Here is a 14,355-nt window from a genome sequence, read left to right as displayed (position 1 = left end):
GAGTTTGGTGCCTACGGGGAAGTTACAGGTCTTGTTTTACAAAGAAAACAGTAAGCTGTACTGTCCTTTCTAGTTTGGAAAGCAGTATATTGTTGTTGGCCAGTAAGAAAGTTTATTTACTATCTATATAAGTACTAATATTAAAAGTTTCCCTCATTTTTTCTTCTTTGAAAGCGAAAAGGAAAGAGATAATGAGCATACATAAAAAATAATTTGCCATCTACATCATCCTCTGATTCTGGAAATAAAATATTTTAATTCAGTTCCACTTAAAAAATAAAAGTAGTTTCCTCACCCCAACAATGAGTACATTAACCACATTTTCACATACAGAAAACTTAGGTACATTCAGCTGTTTACTAGACATGTCTCCGTATAATACATTTACATTCAAGTGAAGTAGATGAACTTATTTAATTGTAGATATTCCTGACTTTTCCATTTGGTACCTTTTAACACAACTAACACATAGTATTCTTATTTTCTAAAAGCCAGTTCATATATGATGATTTAGGGTTAGAAGAGCCTCTTCTGGAGAATTACAGTAGTTGTATTCATACTATGAGAATTCAATAATATTTCTAAACGTAAGCTCCAAGCTAAAGCTTTAGTAATTTAACTTACGTAACTTGCAATGCATGGGATTCTTAGCGGGTTGCACTGTTTGGTTTATAGTTTAAGTCATTTCAAGTGATTTGCAATTATTTGTGCAATGAGGGAAGAAAGCACCAAGGATAATGTTTTTCATATCATAGATGAAATCACAACATATAAAAAGAAAGAAAACACACAAAAAAACGAAAAAAAATAAAATTAAAAAAAAAGAAATCACAACATAACAATCTCAATTTGCTTTCAAAATTTAACATTTCAAAAGAGGATTAATTTAAAATGGTCAATCATTAAGCCTTCTTAGATCAAGTGATAATATAAGAGATAAGAATGGAAATGGTAAAAAAAAAGATGCTATATATAATACCTACTAACTTAAAAGAATTCAGATTTCTGACACTGATGATTACCATTTTTTGAGTAGAGTTTCTTATCTAAAAAGAACTCTGAAAATAAGTATATTTATAAACTTGTCATCTATATATCTAAAAAAGAAACTCAACAGGTGCCTTTTTTGCCAATATGAGGCAAAAATTTTCCTGATGAATAAAGCACCTCTTATGGTAAGGAAATATATAAGGAAAATATTTTCTACAAATTAATATACAAATTTATGTGCATAAAGGTATAGTTCTCCCAGCTGTATATGCAATATCTTAAATAACATACATTAAAAAATTCAAAGCACAGATTTAAAAAATAACCTATGTGCTAATACTCCAGTCATTAAATATTGCAGCATATATGTCACTGTAACAACTGAGACAAATTTTCTAATCTAAGTGGTCAATGAAGTCTCTTTGGGAATATACTTTGTATAAAGTCCCCAGTATGTAATATTGGCTGTCAATTTTCAACTTAAGCTAAAGGTCTTTACAGCTAAGATGCAATCCCATGAAAATAAGTGTGTAAAGAGGCTGGCTTGTCATACTCTGCAGTACCTTGCAGGACTGGTGTGACAGTTTCAGGCCAGCTGGGCAAAAATGTTCCTTTTATTTACCATAGGAACATGGTAAACATCATAATGACACCACCAGACCTTTTTACTGCAGGTTCTGCTACTCACAGAATACTATAAACATTGGTTAGGACATTTCCAGAATGAGACAAAATATCCTTACGTGAACATAACCAAACAATTCCCTAGATGTGACAAAATTCTTACATAAATACAGATATGTATAAGAAAAACATACATTGCTTGCTTTGACAGTTTTAAGTCAAGGTCTTTTTCTACTCAACATGTGATTTTTATAAGCATAAGAAGTTCTCTTTCATTTTCATTTCTTTTTCCCAACGCTTTTTTTGTGATCAGGCATTTCTGTTTTGTTAGTTATACTCTTTTTCCGAGCTGAGGTATTGGGAACAACTGCAGTAGAAGGTCCGCTGGTACCTGTACACAAAAGGAGAAGTATGCTTAGATTTACACGAGTGACCCAAGTTCAAACAGCACTGACAAAATAATTCTTCTTGCAATTGTGATGTAAAGAAACACTGTCAACATTCAATATAGCACTTTAACCTTCTACTTTTTAGAATTCAACACCAATACAAAAAAAAAAAAAAAAGCAATGACAATGAGCTTTGTTCACAAAGTAAATTTTCTCATTTCATTCCACATTTTTCATGGGAAATGAATTCATTACCATGGTTTTCATCTAGCATCCACTGTGCCAATGACTTGAGATGTACACTTTTGGCCCAGGCCTTTTCCCTTAGCTCAAGACACGTATACACAACTGCCAACTGGAACTCTATAGGTATCTGGCAGGAAACAAACTTAGCATGCTTAAAAAACCGAACTCCCCATCTTCCCTGTGAACCTCTATTCCCTCTGGTATTTTCCGCCTCACACTATCTAAAAGAACTAGGTTAGAAAACTGGAAGCGTTCTATTACTTAGGACTCATTATTCCATATCACACCAAAGTCAAAAAGCTGTTCCAGGTGGAGCTGTCCTTCTGGAGAGGGCATGGTGAGCTCTGGTCAGAGTAATTTTCTTTCTTTCTTTTTTTTTTTTTTTTTTTAAGATTTATTTATTTATTTGAAAGTCAGAGTTACATGGGGCGGGGGACGGGGGGAATAGAGAAAGAGAGAGAGAGAGATCTTCCATCTGATGGTTAATTCCCCAACTGGCTGCAAAGGCTGGAGCTGCACTGATCGGAAGCCAGGAGCCAAGAGCTTCTTCTGGGTCTCTTATGTGGGTGCAGGGGCCCAAGACTTGGGCCATCTTCTACTGCTTTCCCAGGCCATAGCAGAGAGCTGGATCGGAAGAGGAGCAGCCAGGACTAGAACCGGCACCCATATGGGATGCTGACTCTTCAGGCCAGGGTATTAACCTGCTGCACCACAGTGCTGGCCCCTGGTCAGAGTAATTTTCCCACCGATAACAAGTATTCATGCTGCACAAATTAACCACCTGAAGATGCTGAAGTTAGGCAGGCAGTTTCTGGTCAGGAATTAGTTTCCTAGAAACTGGACTAAGGGAATGAGCTTCTTTACAGCTTTAGCCTGTGCACACCTGCACACAGGATCCAACCTACACTACATGGGTCATTGAAAATTCTAACATAAACCAGTGTTACTAGCACGAAGGGTCAGGAGACAAGCACGGGGGGCCATCATAACTGCTAGAAACTAAGAAAGAGAACTCTGACCAACATTACTGCACATGCAAGGCAAACTTCAAGCAGTCCAGTTATGGCTAAAAGAAGTTAGCTGAAATTTGAGCTGTCAGACACTTCAGGGGACATAGTTTTGCATTCTGAGTTTAGTCAAGATTAGGTCTTTGCTTTAAAAACAAACACATCAGACAATGGAAGAATACAACTGAAATAACAGAACCCAGAATTTGTATAATCTTGAGCTGAATCAAATAACAGACATGAAGTTTAAAACATCAATTTTAACTGTGCCCCTGGACAAAGGAAATTATGTTTATGATGAATAAAAAGATAGGAAATCACTGTGAAAAATATAAAGAAGAATTTGATAGAATGGCTAAAACTAAAGAATAAATGTTTGAAATGAAAGATCTAAAATTCAAAACCAGGTGGGTTTAACAGCAGAATAGAGAAGATGACCCAATTCTTTGTGTCCCTACACTCACGTAGAAGACCTAGATGAGGCTGCTGGCTCCTGGCTCAGGTCTAGTCCAGATCTGGCCATTGCGGCCACTTGAGAGGGAACCAGAGTTTGATGAAAGATCTCTCTAACTCTGCTTTTCAAATAAATACATCTTAAAATAAAAAAATAAGAAATAATCAACCAGGATTGTCACCAAAAAAAGAAAAACGTTTCTAAGCATTCCATAAACTGTTGAAAAGCAAAGATTAAATAAAAAAATGACCCAGTGCATACATGGGAACAATTCAAACTCACTAAGACTTCTCATCAGAAACAATGGTATTCAGAAGACAGTGGACCATCCTGAAACTCCCCCCCCCCCCCAAAAAAAAAATTGTCTTCCGATCTTGCTTTATCCAGCAAAGTTACCATGTAAGAATGAAGGCAAAATACATTTTTCAGGTAGAATAAAATGGACAGACTTTGTTACCAATAGATCTTTAGTGTAAGAAATGTTAAAAAAAATTTCAAGCTGGGATCTGGTGTTGTGGTGTAGCAGCTAAAGCTGCCACCTGCAGGGCTGACATCCCACGTGGGTGCAAGTCTGAGTCCCGCCTACTACACTTCCAATCTAGCTCCTGCAACCACACCTGGAAGACAGCATAAGACAGCCCAAGTCCTTGGGTCCCTGCACCCATGTGGGAGACCTGGAAGAAACTCCTAGTTCCTGGTTTCGTATCAGCCCAGTTCTGGCCATTGTGGTCATTTGGGGAGTCAGTTGGGGGAAGGAAGATAGCTCTGTCTGTCTCTCCTTCTCGTTGTAACTGCCTTTCAAATAAATAAAATCTTTAAAAGAAAAAAAAAAATAAATTTCAAGCTGAAAGCAAGTAAAACCAAATAGAGGGGCTGGTTCTGTGGTACAGCAGGTAAAGCCACTGACTGCAGTGCCAGCATCCCATATGGGGGCCAGTTCGAGTCCCAGTTGCTCCACTTCCAAGCCAGCTCTCTGTTATGGCTTGGGAAAGCTGTGGAAGATGGCCCAGGTACTTGGGCCCCTGCACTTGCGTGGGAGACCTGGAAGAAGCTCTTGGCTCCTGATCAGCTCAGCTCTGGCTATTGTAGCCATCTGGAGAGTGAACCAGCAGATGGAAGACTTTCTCTGCCTCTGCCTCTCTGTAACTCTGCCTTTCAAGTAAAATAAATAAATGTTTAAAAAAAAAAAGAAATTAAATAGAAACACAAACTTTAAGGAAGAAATGAAGAGCATCAAAACTGACACACATGTGGATATAGAACTTTATTCCTTTTTTCATTTCATTTTTTTTTTTTTGACAGGCAGAGTGGACAGTGAGAGAGAGAGAGAGACAGAGAGAAAGGTCTTCTTTTTCCATTGGTTCACCCCCCAATGTCTGCTGCAGCTGGGGCTGCGGCCGGCACAGCATCCTGATCTGAAGGCAGGAGCCAGGTGCTTCTCCTGGTCTCCCATGGGGTGCAGGGCCCAAGCACTTGGGCCATCCTCCACTGCACTCCCAGGCCACAGCAGAGAGCTGGACAGGAAGAGGAGCAACTGGGACAGAATCCGGTGTCCCGACCGGGACTAGAACCTGGTGTGCCGGCGCCGCAGGCAGAGGATTAGCCTATTGAGCTACGGCGCCGGCTTTTTCATTTCTTTAAAATACACAGAACTGGAGACCAGGGTATTGAGTACAGCAGGTTAAGCCACCACCTGCAATGCTAGCACCCCAAATCAGAGCACTGGTTTGAGTCCCGGCTACTCTGCTTCTGATCCAGCTTCCATCAGCCAGCAGTGGATGATGGTTCAAGTACCTGGGTCCCTGCTACCCCATGGGAGACCTGGATGGAGTTCTGGACTCTTGGCTTAGGTCTGACACGGCCCTGGCCATTCAGGCCATTCAGGGAGTCAATCAGTGGATGGAAGACTGAACCTGCACGTGCTCTTTCTCTGTCATTCTGCCTTTCAAATAAATAAAATAAATCTTAAAAAAAAATTGTAGCACTATACTGCAGCCTTTATAATATATGTGGAAACAATACATATAGGTAAGTATTTGATGGGAGGAGGAGCAGGATAATGACCCTATATAGTTGCAAGGTTTACACATTTACTTCAAGTGATACAAAATTAATCTAATGTTACTTGAAATTAAGGATATATATTTAGGGCAATCAATAGAAGAAAAATGTAAGAAGCTATGACAAAAAGTCAATAGAGGCCGGCGCCGTGGCTCAATAGGCTAATCCTATGTCTAGCGGCGCTGGCACACCGGGTTCTAGTCCCAGTCGGGGCGCCGGATTCTGTCCCGGTTGCCCCTCTTCCAGGCCAGCTCTCTGCTATGGCCTGGGAGTGCAGTGGAGGATGGCCCAGGTGCTTGGGCCCTGCACCCCATGGGAGACCAGGAGAAGCACCTGGCTCCTGGCTTCGGATCAGCGCGGTGCGCCAGCCACAGCGTGCCAGCCGCAGCGGCCACTGGAGGGTGAACCAACGGAAAAGGAAGACCTTTCTCTCTGTCTGTCTCTCTCTCACTGTCCACTCTGTCTGAAAAAAAAAAAAAAAAAGTCAATAGATAAATTAAAATAAAATTTGAAAAATACTGAATTAATGCAAATAAGGAAGGAAAGAATAGAGCAAAAATAATCAAGAGGGACAAACAGAAAATATAAAAAGTAGACATAACCATATATCTATGTGCATAAAATATATCTGTAATTACAGCAATGGAACATCTAAACACTGCAACTATTGGGCAGATATTGTTAGAAAGACTTTTTAAAAAGCCAAATATATGTTCTCTACAAAATATATCCACTTTAAATATAAAGACATGGCTGACTGAAAGTAGACAAATGGGAAAAATGATACCACACACACAATAAGCCTAAGAAAGCTGGAGTAGCTACATTCACATTGGGAAGGAAGAAACAGCATTAAGACAAACACTAAAGTCCATGGTGATAAATGAGTCAATACACTGGAAAGACCTAACAACTCAGTATACAGGATGTGCCTAACAACAGAGCTCTAAAATCTGCAAAATAAAAATTTACCAAACTATGGGAAAATCAGATAATTCTGTGGCTGTGAATTAAGTTGTTCTCTGTACAACTGAGAGAGCAACTGGATGCCCGCCCTGTGCATGCCAACCCTGCTAAGTAAAAGAAAAATCAGTAAAGACATAGATTTGAGTATTATTAACAACTTTACAAAGTGAGAACTATTTGCTTCTAGTACAGCATCAATAGCAGCTACCACCTAGTGAGGAGGATTTTTTCTATGTGCCAAGCACTTGATGTATGCTATTACACTCATCTCTGAACATTTTATAAATGAGGTACTATTACCTTGCTTTTATAACTACAACGATCACAGAAATTAAGTAACTTGCCCAAGATCCTAGCTAACTAGTAAGCAGCAGAGCTCAAATTCTGATGTAGGTCTCCCTGACTCCTAAGAACACTCTTAGAAAATGTCTGAAAGAACTAAAAGGAGGGAAATAATAAAAATATCCCCAATGAGATCACGGTCAAAGTCTTGGAGTTATATGGAATAAACTGGGGGAAAAAAGATACAGAATAAGAAAAAATAGAGAGAGTACAAAGTCCTTATCTGGAATAGGAAAGTAGGAAGAAAATTAAACAGAACAATCAGAGAAATGGAACAAACACCAAAATACAGGAATGCTTTGGAAGTCAAGGTAAGGCAGCATTTCAGATGAACAACACAACCAAGTGTGTCAGGAAGTTAAAACAGAAAAAGCCAAAAAGAGAAGTTGAGCTTCATAGTCACAACATCAAGATGAAAACAGAGAAGTTAGAAAACTATAAGAAAAGAGAAAAAATATTCATATAAAATGATGCCTTAGGTTCAACAGAAAATCAAAGACAGACAAGAGTCTATAAATTATTCTGTGGGAAAAAATGTGAATATGAAATACATTTTATTAACAGATACACTGGGAGGGGGAAACAACCAGGACAAAAAAATTTATGTCAATCGTCAACAATATATTTTTAAGTCTTATGACCATTACTTTAGAAAACTCTAGGAAGTACAAGAATTTTACATTTAAAATTTTTACATTCCATTTAAAAAGCAAAGCAAGCTCTTATTATCCCTCTAATTGTTGTGGCAAATTATAAACATATACACATACACACCCCTAACCTGGTTTGCTGCTTGCTTTAGTGCTCTTTAAGGTAGCTGGTGGTGTTGGGAGGATCTTTGCAGGTGTATATGTATTTAAAGATACTTTCCTTCTCATTGCTGGACTGGACCGTGAAGTTGCAGAGGCTAGAAAAAAGAAAACAATTAAAAACATGGCAGTTTAATAATTTCCTGCTAATTGTTTTAACATTATAGAAAATTCTTATGATAAAATTCAGTGGCTCTAATACACATAATAACAGTAGAAAATAGAAAAGGCAAAGTTTGCAGAGTAATTTCAGCAAAATAATCTTATAAAAAGACAGTTCTTCCATGGTCTTAGCCAAATAAATGTTCTGTTTGTACTATTTGTAATAAGCATTTCAACAGTACACCCTAAAGGTATAAGGCAACCAGCTTCATTTTATCCTGCTCTGATAGAAACTGAGGTATTGAGGGTGTGACATAAAGTTGATACCAGTTTTTGAATGCCTGGTAACAGCCAGTAATCTTCATGTCAAAGAGTCTCAAATTGTTTTTCTCTCAAAAATAACAAATGGAGATTCAGGGATGGCTCATCTACAAATACAACGGTCTACTAAATGATCATATTTAAATATCAACTAGACTTCAAGTAATTAAATAAGTCAGATCATCTTCCTATATTATCCATCTGAGATTTCTCATCCCACAAAGGAGGAAATTTAAAAGACGTTGCTCTCCATTCCTGCTTTCTAATCCAGGTGGACAGTCTGAGTATGAAAAGGGAAAAGGGGGAGAATGCTTAAGGATGGAGTACTCTGGAGAAGGACACGCCAAAATCAGGGCAGAGAGTGGAGGGCCAGTGGGATTAGCTTCTGAATTCCTAAATAAAGGGAGAAGGGAAGACCACAAAATTCAGATTTGCAATTTGGGGAGAGAATGGGACAGCAATATCAGTATGCTTTTGAAAAATCAAGGTAGCAGCCTGTAACGACAGATGTGGTTGTTCAGTGGTTGTTACCTGCAATGAACGACTATAAATATCACCAGTAAGTGACAGGCAGACACTAGTGAAATAAAATAAATGATGGAAAAGTCCTTGAAACATCTTTAAAGAATGCAGAAAAAGTTAATGGAAAATAGAGTTGAAAATTTTGATACAGTAAATTTTGAAATCCATTTTTTTTTTTGAAAGATTTTATTTGAAAGAAGAGTTACAGAGAGAGGTAGAGACAGAGAAGTCTTCCATCTGCTGGTTTACTCCCTGAATGGCTGCAAGGGCCGGAGCAGCACCAATCCAAAGCCAGGAGCCAGGAGCTTCTTCTGGGTCTCCCACGTGGGTGCAGGGGCCCAAGGACCTGGGCCATCTTCTACTGCTTTCCCAGGCCATAGCAGAGAGCTGGATCCGAAGAGGAGCAGCCGGGAATAGAACTGGCGCCCAAATGGGATGCCGGCACTGCAGGCCAGGGCTGGGCCAGCTAGGAGCTTCTTCTGGATCTCCCATGTGGGTGCAGGGGCCCAAGCACTTGGGCCATCCTCTGCTGCTTTCCCAGGTGCATTAGCAGGGAGCTGGATCAGAAGTGGAGCAGCAAGGACTCAAACTGCTGCCCATTTGGAATGCTGGTGCTGCAGGCCAAGGCTTAACTTGCTGTACCACAGTGCTGGTCCTAGCTTTTTTATTTTGAGCAGAAAACTTCTTTCAAAGTCTTACATAAAATGGATCAAACTCTAGGTGAAGCACCCATGAAGGACATAAGCCCTAACTATTCAGAATCCTTATATTACTCAATACAATTTTCAAGACTCTTGGGAATCCAGTTTGAAGACTAGATTATGTTTTAGGTTTATCCATTTTTTTAAAATTTATTTATTTTTCATTTGAGAGTCAGATTACAGAGAGAGGAGAGGCAGAGAGAGAGAGTCTTCCATCCAATGGTTCACTCTCCAGATGGCCATAATGGCCGATTTGAAGTCAGGAGCCAGGAGCTTCTTCCAGGTCTCCCACGCGGGTGCAGGAGCCCAAGGACTTGAGCTATCTTCTACTGCTTTCCCAGGCTGTAGCAGAGAGCTGGATAGGAAGTGCAGCAGCCGGGACTAGAACCAGCGCCCATATGGGATGTCAGCGCTTCAGGCCAGGGCATTAATCTGCTGTGTCACAGTGCCGACCCCAGGTTTATCCATTTCTATGAACTACATTAAGTACACTTACTTTATCAAATAATTCTGTTAATAAACTAATGGCATGAAATCTGAAGGGAACAAGAGGAACTGGAGTCCTGTTTGTATCCACAGCATAGAAAAGAGCTAATTAGAACACCTGGAAAAGGAATCTAACATCCTTTGCTTCATTAATATACTAATAAACTTCAAAAATGCACTCTTGTAGATGGAATATCTATAAGAATGATGGTGTCATAAAGTAAAATATTATCTTTTTGTCAATATTCCTCTCTAATACTCTTTTCAAACAAACAGATGTCATTGCTGCTGTTACTGCTTTCAGATTTCATTGTGAATCTTCCTAAGTAGTACTGATATTCGCCCTAAATCCTTATTTACTAATTGGAATCTTTCTTTAATCTCTATTTTAGTATTTCAAATGCTACCTCAGAGAAGCAATGAAACATCAAGTATAAGAGAAAACGGGTGGGGCTGGTGCTGTGGCGTAGCAGGTAAAGCTACAGCCAGCAATGCCGGCATCCCATAGGGCACCGGTTCAAGTCCCGGCTGCTCCACTTCCTATCCAGCTCTTTGCTACAGCCTGGGAAAGCAGTAGAAGATGGCCCAAGTCCGTGGGCCCCTACCCCCTGTGTTGGAGACCCAGAAGAAGCTCCTGGCTCCTGGCTTTGGATTGGTGCAGCTCTGGCTGTTGCGGCCAATTGGGGAGTGAACCAGCAGATGAAAGACCCCGTTCTCTCTCTCTCTGTCTCTGTAACTCTGCCTTTCAAATAAATAAAATAGATGCTTTTTAAAAAAAAAACCAAGAAAGTAAAAAAAGAGAAAAGGGGTGAACTAGCATTTCCTCAGATTCTGTACTGTCCATCTTCTTATGTTACAGAAAACATAAAAGGAGACAAACCTCTTGCATTTTCCTGACTTCGAGAAAGTCAGGAGCTTGCACAGTTATTTCATTTGGAGTATTATTATCAATTTGCAGAATCAGACACATCCATATGTAAACTGTAGAATTAAAACCCACTTCCCAAAGCCATCCCTAAAGTGAAATACTTGAGAACGTGCATCAAGATACCTCTCTCCCACCCCCATTAATGATTGAAAACTGACCTCTATTATCAGAAATCAAAGAAAAGGGCAAGGTCACTACACTGCAGAAACGCAGGGGACACCAGGTGGACAGAATACAATGTGACTAGTGCTCTTTAGAATTATACACGGTAGTAGCCCAAGAAAGGAAACAGAATAATAGCAAGATGTAAGAGAGGCATTCACTCCTGAAAACCACGGTATCTCATTTTATTTTATTATTTATTAATTTGTATTTATTTATTTGAAAGGCAGAGAGACAGAAAGACACAGTGAGAGGTCTCCCACCTGCTGGGTCATTTCCTAAATGCCTTTACAATATCTTAAGCCAGACAAGGCCAAAGCCAGGAGCTGGGAACTCCAGAGCTCCCACCTGGATGGCAGGGCCCAGCTACTTGAGCCAGCACCTGCTGCCTCCCAGGGTGCATATAACAGGAAACTGAAATGCGGAGTGGAGCTGCGACTTGAACACAGGGATTCTGAATGGGATACAGGCACTTGTAGTGGAGTCTTAACATTTATGAGAAACACATGCCCCTCACATTTTATTTCTGATGAAAGGTATGCCAAGAAAATTTGTCCCTTTTCTAAGGTATGACTAGAATAGCTAGATTCTTAGCTTAGATTCACAGCATTCACTCCCAAAACTAAAACTTTCCAAACTGGAAATTCTAGCATGCTGAGGGATCACACAGAGCTGAAAATGACAGCTGCCAGCCAAGTTCTCACACCTTAAAAAACTGACATCCCTCAGAGTGGTGTCACATGATGTTTTAATGTGTCACCAAGAAAGTGTTTTTTGATAGAGAGTGTATTGGAAAATCTGGGTTACATACCTATGTTTACAAAGGAACTATAGCCTTCTATATATTAATATAATATAATACCACTCCAAACAGAGATGGGATATAATAAACAGCTTTCAAAACTTAGCCATATACTCCTTCACATACAAATTAACCTCTTCAGAGTACACTCTAAGGTATACATTTGAAATACTGCTGTCCTAATGTGCTCTCTTCAGTAAAGGAAAGTTTACGACAAGTACCCCAATGGGGTGACAGGACAGACATGGGTGGATGTGTGGATTAATGTGGATTGATATTTTGTAATTTTTAAAAGTTTGTTACAGGGTCTGGCATTGTGCTGCAGTGGGTAACACTACTGCCTGTGACACGGGTATCCCATATGGGTGTTAGTTCATGTCCCAGCTGTTCCACTTCCAATCCAGATCCCTGCTAAAGAAGCCCCTGGCTCTTGGCTTTGGTCTGGCCCAGACCTGGCTGTTGTGGCCATCTGGGCAGTGAACCAGCAGATGCAAGAGCTCTCCCTGACTTTCAAATAAATAAATAAAAAATTGTTATAAGGGGCTGGCATGTGGCACAGTGGTTAAGTCACCACCTGTAATGCTAGTAATCCCATACAAACTTCAGTTTGAGTCTTGGCTGCTCCACTTCTGACTGAGTTCCCTGTTAGTGAACCTGGGAAAGTGCTTGGACCCATGTCACTCATGTGGGAGATCTGAATGGAGGTCTAGGTTCCTGGCTTCAGCCTGGCCCAGCCCTGGCTGTTGTGGTCACCTAGGAGTGAACCAGCAGATAGAACGCTGATCAAGTGATCTCTCCCTCCTCTCACTCTAATTTTTCCTTTCCAATATATACATTAAAAATCTTTTTTGGGGGCTGGCGCTGTGGCATAGCAGGTAAAGCTGCCGCTTGCCATGTTGGCATCCCATATGGGCACCAGTTCGAGTCTCGGCTGCTTTACTTCTGATCCAGTTCTCTGCTATGGCCTGGGAAAGCAGTAGAAGATGGCCCAAGTGCTAGGGACCCTGCACCAATGTGGGAGACCCCGAGGAAGCTCCTAGCTCTGGATCAGCCCAGCTCCAGCCATTGTGACCAATTAGGGAATGAACCAGAGGATGGAAGACCTCTCTCTCTCTCTCTCTCTGCCTCTCCTTCTCTCTCTGACTTTCAAATAAGTAAATAAATCTTTTTTTAAAAAAATCTTTTCTTTTTAAAAAGCTTGTTGCAAATATGGTTTTAAAATTGACCATGAATCCATGTATGCTGTTGGCTTCTATGGCTGGGTCTTAAGATTTTTTTCCCTTTTTTATAAGAAAAAAGGTATTGGAGTGGGAGTTAAGAAAAGTGACACATCACCCATTACACCACACAGTGCTTAATAATATCTTTCTACACCAGGTTCTCTGCTAAAATTCTATTTACTACCACTGCTTCAGTTTATATTTTTATAATTCTTGCTATACTCAGGTAATATCTATTACAGAATAGTTATATAATAATGAAGGTAAAATTTCCTACAAATTTCAGGCATCTTCCGTGGAACATCACTTGATGGAGAAGCAATGGAAGCAAGAAATTCATCCACTTGCTTTAAAGACAGGGCATTGTGAAGAGTTTCTAGAGGACAAATAGATGGCACCATGGAATACAATTCAAAGCCTGGAAGAGAAGAAAACAAAAATGAAAAAGAAATGTTGGATATTTAAAGGGTCAACAATTAAGAAGAGAAGAAGACCATTGCTTAGATGTGGAAAGTTTAGATCTTTGCATCACTCTCTCTCACATGCAAACACACAAGATCTCTGAAGTCATGACACCAGATGCTATGCAACATGGAGTGGAGACAAGATGGAACAAAGGCTTCATTTAAATGTAACCATACCATAGAGCATGCACACAATTTTATTCTGTATTGAAAAAAATCTAATAACACTTAAACAAGAAAACCTGTGGGGATGGGGGACCAAAAAATTTGCAATGTTTCAATTTTTTGTTTCTAAAAGTCAAGAGAATTCAACAACTGAATGAGCAGATGCTCTGATTTGCTCCTGATACCAGGATACTAAAGTAAACTTCTTGTCAAAAAACAAAAACAAGTAAATAGATGTTGTGAAGAGTAATTTTAAATGCCTTTCTAGACATGCCAAGGCCAACAATATTCTCTAGCGTGATCCTCAAACAACATTCATTCACTTATGCTGGAATTAAAATTCTAAAGCAAATTTCACCTACCTTTATGGAATTAACAGAATAATTCTATAATTGGAAATCACTGACTGAGTTAAGTGAGGCCAAGTAAAATGCAATACAAAATACAAAACATTCATATTTAACAATGGCACAGAAATACAAAAATCTTATGAAACAATCATGCAGATATACATTAATACCATCAGTGAAACCAAAGCTCATCAATACCAGTTCACGTATTAACTACATAGGATACAGATTATTCACTCTTTTA

At 39.6% G+C, this 14,355-nt stretch overlaps 1 protein-coding gene across 24 annotated transcripts in view; it reads right to left on the bottom strand.

The window, feature by feature from the left end:
* Positions 1-233: 233 nt before the first annotated feature.
* PPIP5K2 (diphosphoinositol pentakisphosphate kinase 2) overlaps positions 234-14,355 on the bottom strand; it is an 85,237-nt gene continuing 71,115 nt past the window's right edge. For 22 of the 24 annotated variants that reach the window (XR_016220561.1, XR_016220562.1, XM_051853945.3 and 19 more), the window contains 3 exons: positions 13,410-13,550; positions 7,861-7,986; positions 234-2,005 (listed from right to left, as the gene is read on the bottom strand). Coding sequence is in view for 22 of the 24 variants with exons in the window: in XM_051853945.3 (XP_051709905.2) it covers positions 1,893-2,005; positions 7,861-7,986; positions 13,410-13,550 (380 nt within the window). In the remaining 2 variants the exon portion in view is untranslated. Of the gene's footprint in view, positions 2,006-7,853; positions 7,987-13,409; positions 13,551-14,355 lie in introns of all 24 variants that reach the window. The other 2 variants (XM_089313073.1, XM_070056501.2) reach the window with 1 other exon arrangement.

Source organism: Oryctolagus cuniculus, chromosome 14 (genome assembly GCF_051225735.1).
Source record: "Oryctolagus cuniculus isolate XC-2025 breed Fujian yellow rabbit chromosome 14, ASM5122573v1, whole genome shotgun sequence".
Classification (NCBI taxonomy): domain Eukaryota; kingdom Metazoa; phylum Chordata; class Mammalia; order Lagomorpha; family Leporidae; genus Oryctolagus; species Oryctolagus cuniculus.
This window is presented reverse-complemented; position numbering and strand designations above follow the sequence as displayed.